This window comes from Peromyscus leucopus, chromosome 13 (genome assembly GCF_004664715.2).
Source record: "Peromyscus leucopus breed LL Stock chromosome 13, UCI_PerLeu_2.1, whole genome shotgun sequence".
Taxonomy (NCBI): Eukaryota; Metazoa; Chordata; class Mammalia; order Rodentia; family Cricetidae; genus Peromyscus; species Peromyscus leucopus.
Window position 1 is genome coordinate 39975305 of NC_051074.1, and position 13024 is coordinate 39988328.

Here is a 13024-nt window from a genome sequence, read left to right on the forward strand (position 1 = left end):
GCACTTCATTATTCAAGACTGTAAATTACGACAGACCTTAGGCCCTCAGACCTTAGCACAACTGACTCCATGATGGAAGTGCCATTCAGGCTGTAAAACACAGCATGTAGATAATACCACCTGCCAAAACTAAGACAAAGGTCTAATCCATCAGTCCACAGAGCTCTGGGAAAGCCTCTAAATGTACCAGTCTTGGTTTTTAGCTTCTATAGTTCCGCTTCTGGCTAACTGTTCTTGTTAACTGAAGTGTATCAACCCAGAATATGGCTTTTTGTGCTCAAAAGCTCATCCTCAGAAAGGCGTGGGCCACACTGAGAACACCCAGTGTAGCGGCAGCCTGGCTAATAAGGACTTTCTACTGGCCATGTCCAAGCATCTTCTCTGGTGAATACCTCACAACACTCTAAGCCACTGTCTCTTTTTCTAATTCAGAAAAGCTAAAGGTAACTAAGCCTCCAAGCAGGCCGTCTAGGAACACAGGAAGGGAAGTGCTGGTACTTACTGGCCCTGGCTCTTCCACTGCCCGACGAAAGGCATACAGGCTTTTAAACAAAATACTTTATTTCAATGAATAACATGATTTTTGAATGCTTCATTTTTTTTTTCTTTGACCCTTTTAAAAGGTAAAGCTATCCCAATTATCAAAAAATTCAAATCTCTTTTTCTTTGGTGGACTGTCTGTCAAGGAGTTTTCATCCAAGAAGTCTCCCAGATCCTGGGAACTACTTCCAGAGGTTCCTGAAGTACTTCCTGGGTCAAAGGACTCAGCTGCCGCCAGAAGTTCCATGTCATTTCCGTCTTCTTCAAAGGACTGCTGGAACACGTCATAGATCGTCTTCTGCTTCGGGTCCTTTATTAGAAAACATAAAACGTAAAAGGAAGAAGGTAATCCTAAGGCTGACCCTCACGGCCACACTGAGGTGAAAGGTGGTGCATTCTGTTTAACCAGGGAACTACAGGTGCTCATCCGACTGCGGCAGGAAGCCAGTGACCTGAAGAGATGTCCACCTCCCCCATGTCTTCTCTGCTGCCCTCTGGCTGGAGATCAACGAGGAGGTGGGTGCTGAGAAGAAGCTGCTCTCGCAGTAAGATTTATGTTGGGAATGTTTTTCCTTTCCGTTCTAATTTTCCATATCCACACTTCAATATTACAGTAGCTCCAGGAATCTTACTTCTTCCTAAGCCCTGATCTTTCTAAAAGGAAGTGAATTAAACTGTAATTTGTCTCCCATGACACATCATACCTCATTTTCAGAGGGGAGACCTGCCCTTGTGTCTGACGTTAAAGCTACGGATGATCAAAATGCAGGCCGCCTGTGTCTGTCCACTGTTGGCAATGCTGAAGCCAGGCCCAGCAGTGACAACCATGACATGTGACAGGCTGACCATCACCCCTCCAGTCAGCTCTCCTGAGCCTAAACTCTTCACGCTGACCATCTCATGGTCCAGGAGCACATTTTTAACATCACTGTGGAAATCCACAGAGCCATAAAACTGTTTAACATCAAATGCTGAGCCAGGGGGATGCCTCAGTGTGTAAACTGCTTGTGGCTAGGCCTGCGGACAGCAACCGCATATGACCGAAGGCGAGAGCCAACTCCTGGGAATTGTCTCTGACCTCCACATGTGTGTCATGGCCCGTGGACAGGGACAGACAGACGGACAGAGTGATGAATAAATGTAATAGTATACTCTCAGCTAATTCCTATATCCCCAATATAGCTTCTCTCCCCACTTCACAAATCTACCAACATTTTCATAACCCCTCTGCTTGAAATCGCCAGCATGCCTCAAGTCTCTGGCTCCACAGGCTCATTCCTTTTTCTTATCAAATCACTTAAAAAATATTTATGTGCATGTGCCACATCTGTGGGTACCTAAGGAGGCCAAAGGAAGGCATCAGATCTCCTGAAGCTGGAGTTATAGGCAGTTGTGAGCTATCCAATGTGATGCTGGGAACCGAACTCTGGTCCTCTGGAAGTGCAGTAAGCATTCTTAACCGCTGAACCCTCTTTCCAGCCCCTCCAGTTACTCATCACTTGAGCCACAGCTCTTGGTAAACGCAGACTTCAAGAGCTCAACTGCATTTCTGCCTCAGGCTTCTTGCCGTCTGTATCAACCCGATGGTACTCCCCTGTACTCCTTTAACAAGACTCCTCCCTTTGTTACGTCACGGGCTCTCCTATGTCCTCCTCAAGTCTAAAGTTACGTCCCTGGCTTTCTGGCTCTCTATAATCAGGTCACTATTTCTCTTTTTTTGTTGTTTGTTTTTGTTTTGAGACAGGGTTTCTCTGTGTAGCTTTGCACCTTTCCTGGAACTCACTCTGTAGACCAGGCTGGCCTCGAACTCACAGAAATCCGACTGGCTCTGCCTCCCAAGTGCTGGGATTAAAGGTGTGCGCCACCATTAGGTCACTATTTCTTTCTTTCTTTTTTTTTTTTTTTTTGGTTTTTCGAGACAGGGTTTCTCTGCGTAGTTTTGCGCCTTTCCTGGAGCTCACTTGGTAGACCAGGCTGGCCTCGAACTCACAGCGATCCGCCTGGCTCTGCCTCCCGAGTGCTGGGATTAAAGGCGTGCGCCACCACCGCCCGGCTGGTCACTATTTCTTAACAGAATTCCTCAGCACTGATGAGCTTCCTTGAAAACTGATCAGGGGAGCATGACATGTAAGAACTCCAGACTATTCCATTAACCTGTGCCCCAGGGTCCCAGACTTTCAGAACAGGAAGTAATAGTAAAGACCATTAGGGCTGACGTTAGCATGCACTACACGTCCTCCCAAAGGATATGCTCATCGGCCCCTTTGAGAAGAAGTGCAAGGCAAGGAAACCGTGCAAGGCAGGCCAGAGCAGCAGAAATACCTGCTCACGCCCATTTCATTATGAGGCTGACAACACTGTTCACAAACAGGAGTACACGGAATTAACTGGAAGCAGGTTCCAAGATGAGACTATTCTCTCGTCCCCTCTGGGGAGGAAGGAAGGCCGGCATACTGTCTCCATGACAGAGGTAGTGCTTTCTTTCTCCAGTTGCTAATAAAATTCTTAGCCCCATCCTAGCAAAAATAGGTAAGCTGATGAAGTTTTAATCAAAAGAAATACTGATAAATCTCATTTCCATCACTCTGTACTTGTACTTTAGGCAGACAGTTTTTAAGGGATTCAAAGTTTCTGAGGGAAAGGCCAGGATGAGAAAAAGATTTGATGAGAATCCTTTAGAAGTAGCTTCTTTTAGTCAGGAGGTGGTGGCACACCCCTTTAACCCCAGCACTTGGGAGGCAGAGGCAGGCGGATCTCTTGAGTTTAAGGCCATCCTGGTCTACAGAGTGAGTTCTAGGATAACCAAGGCTACACAGGGAGACCCTGTCATTTGAAAGATTCCTCAAAAAGCTTTTCTTTTCAAAAGTTATTATTAACTTAGTACAATCACCACCAGATGAATCAGAGTGCTTTCACAGCTTAAAGGCAAGGCTGTGTTACTGGTGTCTTAGTTGCTGTTTTTGTCTAAAAGGCTAAGTTATCATCAACATTCAAAAATACGGTCTGTTGAATGTGCCATCTCAGGCCTATAACCCGCTAGCTCTCAGAATGCGGAGACAGGAGGAGCTTGAGTTCGAGATCTGCCTGGGAGACAGAGAGCCTATCTCAAAAGCCAGTTACTCCAATAGTAATGCACACAGGTGGATTTTTTTTTTTTAAAGAATAAATGAGTGATCAGAACCTCCGACTTTTAAGTCTTAGCCACCTGCTCTACGGTATCTCCTTCACACAGAGTGGAGGAAGCACTGAGTGAATGGAAAGTGGCAGATGAAGTCCGGGTGAATGTGTGCTGTTGACATGGACATGGCTACGTCAGGGACCCCCGGAAACGGCAACGCCTCCTCCGGACAGCATGTGCAAGTTCGAGTACTTACAGACAAATGACCAGTGTGCAGAAACTACCAACTGCACTTCCTCCTCCAGGATGAGTGTAATCTGGGACTGCTCCTCACATAAGCCCCTACCGATACTAGCTAACCCCGGTTCTCAGGCTGTACGCAATAAACACCATGAGGTTCTGGCACGGCCCACCCGATCCAGCTATTCTGTATGTGGTCTGTGTATCTGTCCTTTCTCCATTTCCTAGTTATCCCAGTTAGGTTTCTAGGACCAAGCCATGTAGGACGCAGCAAGGCATGATGGCTTCACCCTCTCCAGGGCCAAGCAGCCTCCTTTGGGCACCTCTGACAGAGTACACCAGTCACGGGAGGATGCTCTCTGGCCTCTTACACTCTTTAGGAGAGCTGATGCTACAGAAGGACCAGTGGGTTGAGGTGGAAAGACTTCTATCGTGGGCTGATTTCACATGCCATATGACTATGCTGGGACAGTTTGTGGAGGCCCTGCTGTGCGGCTGGTATTGTTGTCGTACTTAGGAGACAACCTAACAGTTGCCATGAGGAGTGTTGCCTATTTTTCCCATGGCCTGATGAACGAACGGCAGCTCAGCCTTGGATGTGGCGAGTCTTTAGGGCACGTGAGAAGCAGCAGGAGATACCTCCAGCACTTCCTCATAAGCGAGGCACACAGATGAACAGAATGACTACAAGCCCACCCTTCCTTTCCGGCTCCAGGGATGAAGGACACCCCAGAAGTGTGGGAACCCGCAGAGATCCCAACTTGTGGTCTGACTCAAGGTCAGAGAGTCAGAGTTAACGTTGCTCTCCAAGGCTGCATAATAGAGTGCAAAGGCATGGTTACCAGTGTCTTACACTTCAAGGCCTGATAACAAGATGCTTAACCACGGGGTGTGGTTACCAGGTGTTTTGAAGGGTCTACACTTGGTTGTATGCTGTGCTTCTGATCTTGAAAGGGGGAGGTCTTTTGCCTCTCCCCTTGCTAGTATAAAAAATCCCATTAGAAATAAACTCAAGGCTGATGGGTATTGACCCAGGGCCTCCGGAAGCTATCCTGTGTGTCTGTCTTTCTCTCCGTTTACATCTATATTTCTTCCTATTATTTCTCAATTCCTCACTCTGCCCTTGCAGGGACCCTTCGATAGGTTGGGGCTGGACCCCAACCCTGGGCCCTGACACAGACGTGATTGACACCTCCCCCATCGGACCCGAGAGCTCAGCAGCTAGCCCACTGCCTCGCTTTATATAGCAATGAGGAGTCATGTGCTGTCGTTACCTTGTAGAGGTAATCAGTGGCTTCTGTCATTTCTGAGAAATTGGTCTCGGAAAGCCCGGCTTCCCCCAGAACTTTAATCTTCTCTTGAATCAGAGGCCTGTAGGGGAGAAATGAGATGTAGTGAAAACAACCACCCAGAATCTGAAGACTGATGAAATGAGCCCCCTCCATCCTTACAGGACCGTGATGTGACTATAACACATTTTTTGCATCTCTCAGCCCTTCCTGAAATACCTGCCCTGTCTCAACTGGAAGCAGTCCAATGTGTGTTCATAATACCAGGTTCAACATTCTCTCTAGCACAAGATGTCTAGGAAATAAATCCTGCCTCATTACAGTAATAATTTGGGTTTGCTCTTAGGAGCTGCCCAGTGACCAAATCCACGTTCAGACTGATATAGTGCACCGTAGAGGTCAGGCCCCCCAGTCACAGGGCTGAACACAGACACGGAGAGTGGGCACTAATGGAATCACTGAGGAACTTCACATCAGCAAGAGGGAAAGGGACTGAGAAACCTGGGGAGTTTTTACTTAGATGACAGACACAAACTCCAAGGACTGAAATGTGACCTATGAGGCCTGTAGTTTCAGCACCACAAGAATCTGAGTCCCAGCACTCAGGAGGCAGAACCAGGCAGATCTCTGTGAGTTCCAGACCAGCCAGGCCAGTTACACAGAGAAACCCTGTCTTGAGACTTAAAGATCAAAGACTTTCCTGGGCTATAGAGGGACTTCAAGGCCAGCTTGGTCAACTTACTGAGACCCTGTCTCAAAATGAAAAATAAAAAAGGACTGGGTGCTAAATAAAGCTCTTACTTAGTCTATGTGAGGCCCTGCTTCAATCCTCCACACCACAAACAGCAAACAAACAAACAAACAAACGGCAGCCCTGCCACAAAGCACTACAGGGTTCAGAATAAGCCACGTTCTTCACGTCTAGCCTTGAAAGAGGTGACCATGATATCACATATCACAAAAGAGAGAAAAAAAAAAACCACTGTCCTCATCCTAAGAAGTTGGATGTCTTAGCTGGGAACAGAGTGTTTCCTAAATTAAATTCCACCTAAAGCCGGGGCGGTGGTAGCACCCGCCTTTAATCCCAGCACTGCGAGGCAGAGCCAGGCGGATCTCTGTGAGTTCGAGGCCAGCCTGGGCTACCAAGTGAGTTCCAGGAAAGGCACAAAGCTACACAGGGAAACCCTGTCTCGAAAAACCAAAGGGGGAAAAAAAAAAGTCCACCTAAAGTCTAGGTTCCTCTCCCCCTTGCACCAGCAGGAAGATTCACCTCCATTTACTCTTACTGTGTTTTTCTATACCTTGCACATCTCCAAGTAGGCCAGTGATGAAGATAAACATGGTCATGAAAGCAGGACGCATCCGTAGTTGGTCTCAGCAAAAGTCTAAGTACTGAGGGAGTCAAGACAGCACACCCCGAGTCACTCGGTTAAGCCCCTCACCCAGGTCCCCCAGGCATACCAAAGGTAGTCATCCGCTGTGCCTTTTGCCACCAGATAGTGAATGCCCACAGAGTTTGTCTGCCCGATGCGGTGCACGCGGTCCTCGGCCTGGATCAGCACCTGTGTGCCCAGGGAACGAAGCAGTTGAGGAAAGGCCTGGGGAAGCCATCCTTCCACGGTGAGGGGCACCAAGCCGCCAGGCCCCCCACTCAGCTTCCTCTATGAAGCATTTTCCCATCTCTTGAAAAACTGAGAGGAACTCAAACCTCAGGACCTGGTGTCTATGTGCTGAGGGGCTAAGGACAGAAACGTGGACCACTCCATTTCTTATCACTGGAAAATTATCTTTCGGGGACTGCAGAGGTGGCTCATAGCCATCTACAACTCAGTTCCAGGGGGAGGTAATGCCCTCTTCCGACCTCCAAGGGCACCAGGCATGCACATGGTACAGTGACATCCATGTAAGCAAAATAATCATGTACATAAAAATATATCTAAATTTTTAAAGTTACCCTCCAAATATCTAGATATGTCACATCCAGAAAAGGGTCCTGCATGATGCTCAGGGGTGGATGTGTTCATATGCTGGTAAGCCCCATAATAACTAACACCAGGACACTGATTGATGGATGGCCTCAACCTTGGAGTCTACTCATCATTAAAGCAGTGGCTGATATACAGCCAGTAAAAGCAGCATGTCAGAAAGTTAGAGGGGAAATAACTTTAATAACATTTTTTCTGAGACAGAAGTCATTTTATGAGTCTGAGATCTGCCATCGCAGCCGACGGTGATCAGTCACGTCAAGGACACAATGACATTGCCCGAACACCTGGTATTGCCACTCTACCTGAGGCCCCCATCGGCAAACAGCTCCCAGGGACGGTTAACAAAGGCGGCCTGGGTGAGTGCCTCTAAAGGTTTAGTGCTACATTCCTGGATCTCCACTTGGGCTTTCTCACAGGAGAGATGAAGGCTAGGACTTTCCGAGTCCTCTGCCAGGACTTCCTCATCAGTAAGACGGAGCCAATGGTCCCACAGGCTGCTGTGAAGACCTGAAACCTGGCCCGCAGAGTTGCGGTGATTGAAAGGAGTAAACAAGTACAGCATGAGAGAGAACAGAGACAGACAGGACTCATTGCTGGGAACACTTGCAGAGCATGTCATCTTTTTTTAAATGTATGTATCTTTATGTGCATGAATGTTTTGCCTGCATGTATGTGCACTGCATGTATACCTGGTACACATGGAGGCCAGAATAGACACCCTGGGACTGGAGTTACAGATGGCTGTGAGCCACCATTTGGGTGTTGGGATTTGAACCCGGGTCCTTTAGAAGAGCAGCTAGTGTTCTTAACCACTGAGCTATCTCCCCAGGCCCAAGAGCATATCTTCTACCATTCATTTATGGACCTTGTATTTCTCAGCCCCGAGCACACCCGGGAGGATTCCAGTTGAGTAAGGTCCCCTTACCCCGGGGTTCCAAAACAGCTCAGCAAACACCACCAGGTCAGCCGAGGAGAAGGTGAGGCCCATGTTGGCGGCGGTGATGGACAGCACTGCCACGGCGTGCCCTTTGGACAGCTGGAACCGCTGGCACAGATCCTCGCGGTCTGCTGAAGAAGTGGAGCCGTCGATTCGGATGTTCTGAACCTGCTGTGTGACAGCGGGGGAAACTAAGGTCAGCCGCAGAGGTACTGGGGGCTGCAGAGCCAGCTCGTCTAGGTAGGGCCCCCACACAGCACCCCACTGCTCAACCCTCTGCCTTCAGGGCTGTGTCTCCTTTTATAAAATGGAAGGCTGGACTATACAATTGTATAATCACACACCGTCATAAGAAACAATACAGACAGACCCTCTGTACATGGTACCGAGTTTCTCATGCCTTTTGCAAAAGTATAGAATATTATTTACCAACAGGATGCTGACTTTTTTGTTTGTTTGTTTTTGGAGACAGGGTTTAGCTCTGTGGACCAGGCTGACTTCGAACTCACAGAACTATATAGCAAGAGCTTGTCTCAAGAAAATAAAAGAAAGCATACATCCTCTGTTTTATTAACTCAGTTACTAGTGGAACTGAATTTTCTTAAACAGACATTGCTATGACCTCTTTTACCTTTCCGCTAGGCACCAGTGTTGTTTTTGAAGGTAACTACCATTTTTATACGTCATACAGTGTGCTACTAGTCTCCCTAGCACAGTCTCTTATATCGGTTTTCTATTATTTTGTATTTAGAGGTATCTTAGCTTTTCTGATTAGATGGTTCAGTGGGTAAAGTCGCTTGCTGCCAAGTCTGATAGGCTGAGTTTGATCCAGGACCACACATGGAAGGAGAGACCCAACACCCACAATTTAATACTATAAACAGTAAGGTAAAGATTCATCTAATTCCTCTCCTTGCTTCAATTTCACAGGCAGCTACCCACAAGTTATTTACTGAATAAACTAAATGATTCCTTGGTTATATGCTTTCCAACTGTTGGAGTACATGATTCAGTGTTAATGACGTGTACATTATATATTGTGACAGACGATGTCCAGGGTCAAGTCTTCCAATACTGCTGTCCTTGTTCAGAGTTGCCTTCCATACTCCTGCTTATTCTCTGAGATGCCCTTTGGGATAATGGCTAAGGTTCCCTTTAAAAACAAAATTCGATCGAATCGTGCCCAGTAGTGAGGGTCTGTAACCCAGCTGTCTGGAAGGCTGAGACAGATGGATCACAAGGTCGAGACTGTCTGGTCAACTCAGTGAGACAATGCACAGATTTTTAAAAAGTGAAAAGGGGGACTAGGGCTGGGAATGCAGCTCAGGGGTAGAGCACTTTCAACAGCTGAGTTAGCTCTGCCGCCCTAGCCAGTGCATTTTAAAAAGTAACTTATTTTAGGATACTTACTTGAAATCCAAGTACTGTACTACACTGTTATACATTCTAATAGTTTTGGAATTAATTGTCTTGGGTTTCCTGAAAACTCAAGAGGCTCCTTCAGAGATTACAGATTCAGCTATTTCAACCTGCTCCTAAACAGTTTTGTATGCAAGGATCAAAACCAAGAGGGTTAAAGATCCAGATAAAAACTCCAAGAGAAAAACTCTAAGAGAAAAATATTTACAGCCTTATTTAGTGAAAAAGTTCTTAAATTAATCACAAAAAAAGCATAAGCCATAGCCAGGCGGTGGTGGTGCATGCCTTTGATCCCAGCCCTTAGGAAGCAGAGGCAGATCTCTGAGTTCAAGAGATCCACCATCTCTGAGGTGGATCTCTCTGAGTTCAAGGCCAGCCTGGTCTACAGAACAGTTCCAGGACAGCCAGGGCTGCACAGAGAAACCCTGTCTTGAAAAACCAAAAACCAAAAAAACAAACAAAACAACAACAAAAAAAAAACCACACAAAACAAAACATGGATAAACTCAACATATAACTAAAAGATAAAAGGTTAAATCTTTTATTAAAAATAAAGTTAATAAAGTAAAAAAAAACCAAGACAATTGATAGATGACTAATATCCAGAGTTTATAAGGAATTCTCTCAGTCAACAAGAAAGACACTCCAACAGAAAAGCAGCCCCAAATGAGTGCAGACAGAGTCCTCACAGACTGAGCCCCACTGGCCCTCCACACCTGGAAGGAGACTATCTTCCTGGGAGTCAGGGGATGCAGATAGCATCGAGAACAAAAGCAGGGTTCGTTTACTGGACTGGCAAAAGTCAAACTGTAAGCATCTGATGTGTGAGTGTGTACCAAGTATGTATGAGAACACGAGACAGCAAGGGTTCCTCAGCGGGATTATACATCTGAGCAGTGTCTATCCAGTTAAACTGAAGATGAGCCTGTCCTAAGACTGTGGAAGATCATACTCGGTCACGCACAGGCGCATGCAGACACACTGTACACACAGTGTACACACACTGTACACACATGTTCAAAGCCCGGTGGGCATCAGCAGAAGGCGGAGAGAGCCATGCAGTCCCACACGACTCTGCAGCAGCGCATGCGCTACACACCTAACTAGTGTCACCCATATGGAGAAATCTCAGAAGCAATGCTGAGTGACACAGGATGGTCGATACTCACGCTGTGCTACTGCTGATGCAAATTCTTTAAACATAAAGAGACCAGATTTAGGAGGGGAAGGACATTGTGGTGGCTACTCTTGGTTGTCAACTTGACTACATCTGGTATTAACTAAAACCCAAATGGCTGGGCACACCTGTGAGGGAATTTTTCTTAATTAAGTCATATTTTAGTATTAGAAGATAGATAAATACTTAGAAGAACAAGTGAGACTGAGAGGATGGCAATAGATGCTGTATATAGAAATAAATACAGAAACAAGCTACTACTCTTGCAGAGGAGCAAAGTTCAGTTCCCAGCTCCCACACTGGGGGGCTCCAGGGACGCCTTTAGCCTCCACAGGCACCCCCACACATATATGTGATTAAAAATTAAACAAATCTTAAAAATAAAGCAACCCCCTCCAAGTGTTGAAACATAGTGAAGCTTCTTCAGTCTGAGTCAGATTCACGGTGTTGTGTTTTACGCTCTATCCCTTAAACCTTGTGGAAGTGCAGGAAATGAAGGAAGACAAAGAAAACGGACGGTCCTAAACCACAGCAAGGTGAAGAGGGCTGAAAACGCGCACGGGGTGTGTGTGGGGTGTGTGGGGCGTGTGGTGTGGGGTGTGTGTTGTTTTAATGAGCATCTCTGGAACTCCCTCCAGACAGCTTTGCTCACTTTATCAAGATCCATCAAATGGATCTGAGAAGCCCGACACTGCCAGGTGCAACCAATGAAGGCCCCTGGATGACAGGGAGGAGGACAGTCACGTAGACGCTCGGCCGCTTCCTCGCAGGTTAGCTGTCTTATGAACGCAGAGAATGGGAGAACTTAACAGCAGGAGGGTGTCAGAACGATGCCTGTGGGAATCTGTGGTTCCCCGAGTGACGACTCCTCAAAAGGCCTCACTCCTCAGCCTAGTCCTGACCCGATGCTGTTCGGAACAAACAGTAGACATGAAGACCCACCCTGGACTTCAGAGAGGGCTTACCTTCCTCTCGAGCTCCTTAACAACTGCATCCAGGACCACCTTATGGTGTGCAAACACTAGAAACTTCTCTCGTCCACTCTCCAAAAGGTCCAGGATATATTCACTAGAGTTGACAATGATAACAAAGTAGATTAAACACAGAATTGCAGTTGGTTACCCAAAAGGGACTTCAAGAACCTACAAGGCACCTGCCCGCTCCTGCCCATTCTCTCCTTTTCTGAGAGCCAACCTTCCCCTTTACTCACACCATGTCATATGAACAACAAAAGGAGGAAAACCATCCTCCGACACATGGAGAAAGAGTTTGTACTGTCATCCTACACTACACAAACTGAATTCTCTGTAAGCAAGAGCTCTGCGTGTCTCTGGTATGTTACTATGTGGGATTCGCGTCCTGTAGATTACTAAGATAATCATCAGCTTTCACGTTAGCTGCTACTACCAATTAATCTGTTTTCAGTATAAACCGAAGCAGGTTAGAGGATTCTTGACACAAATCCCTGTAAGGTCACCGTTGAGAAATCAGTGATGATACAGAAAAGACACGTAAGGGGGACTCTCCACTTCCCTTCTACTGAGACCACAGATGACGGCGCCCATAGTTAATCAGCGCTAATGGAGGTCTTTTCTCATTAATTTACTTTTCTCTTTTATTCAGTGTGTGGTTTTTTAATTGTTTATTTAATGTGCTTGAGTGTTTGCCTACATGTATGTATGTTCACCATGTGTGTGTAGGGCCCACACAGGCCAGAAGAGGGAGTCAGATCCCCTGAACATAAAGTTATAGACAACTGTGAGGAGTTCCATACGTGCTAGGAACCAAATCTAGGTCCTCTACAAGAGCAGTCAGTGCCCTTAATCACTAAGCCATCTCTCCAGCCCTCACTGTGTTTTTTCTTAACTTCATATTTTTACCTACAAGCCTTGGGTCTTAAAGGCAAGGGTGATCTGTACAGGTAACTATTGCTTTCCTCTTGGGGCACAAGAGCCCTCACCCAGCCCGTGTACAAATCTCCTGTGAGTCTCTAGACCTCCCAGTCACACATGTCTAATGAGTAGGAATGAGATTGTCAATCTAATGTGCATCTTTCAGTGAAACAGACAACAAACAGTATTGCAGAAGGCGAATGTAGAGGCTTGTCTAGGCAGAGTAATCACGGCCTTCTTTGGGAAGGACAGATCTGGGCAGCTTCCTATGACACAGGCATGTCTGGAAAGGTAAATGACTGTCCTGTAAACATCTAAGACTTACTTTCAAACAAAAATACAACTGACCAAAGTACCAAATTAGACTTCAATTTGTAAGGACTGTATTAACAGAATCTAATTATTCTGAGAGACATAAAATTTG

General features: G+C 46.4%; 1 protein-coding gene across 6 annotated transcripts in view; it reads right to left on the reverse strand.

The window, feature by feature from the left end:
- Positions 1-542: 542 nt before the first annotated feature.
- The window catches only part of Smarcal1 (SWI/SNF related, matrix associated, actin dependent regulator of chromatin, subfamily a like 1), a 45781-nt gene continuing 33299 nt past the window's right edge, over positions 543-13024 (reverse strand). For 5 of the 6 annotated variants that reach the window (XM_037210295.1, XM_037210297.1, XM_028870022.2 and 2 more), the window contains 5 exons: positions 11674-11776; positions 8101-8283; positions 6649-6749; positions 5173-5269; positions 543-850 (listed from right to left, as the gene is read on the reverse strand). In XM_037210295.1, the coding sequence (XP_037066190.1) occupies positions 617-850; positions 5173-5269; positions 6649-6749; positions 8101-8283; positions 11674-11776 (718 nt within the window). In that variant the 3' untranslated portion in view covers positions 543-616. The remainder of the gene's footprint in view (positions 851-5172; positions 5270-6648; positions 6750-8100; positions 8284-11673; positions 11777-13024) is intronic. The other variant, XM_037210296.1, reaches the window with a different exon arrangement.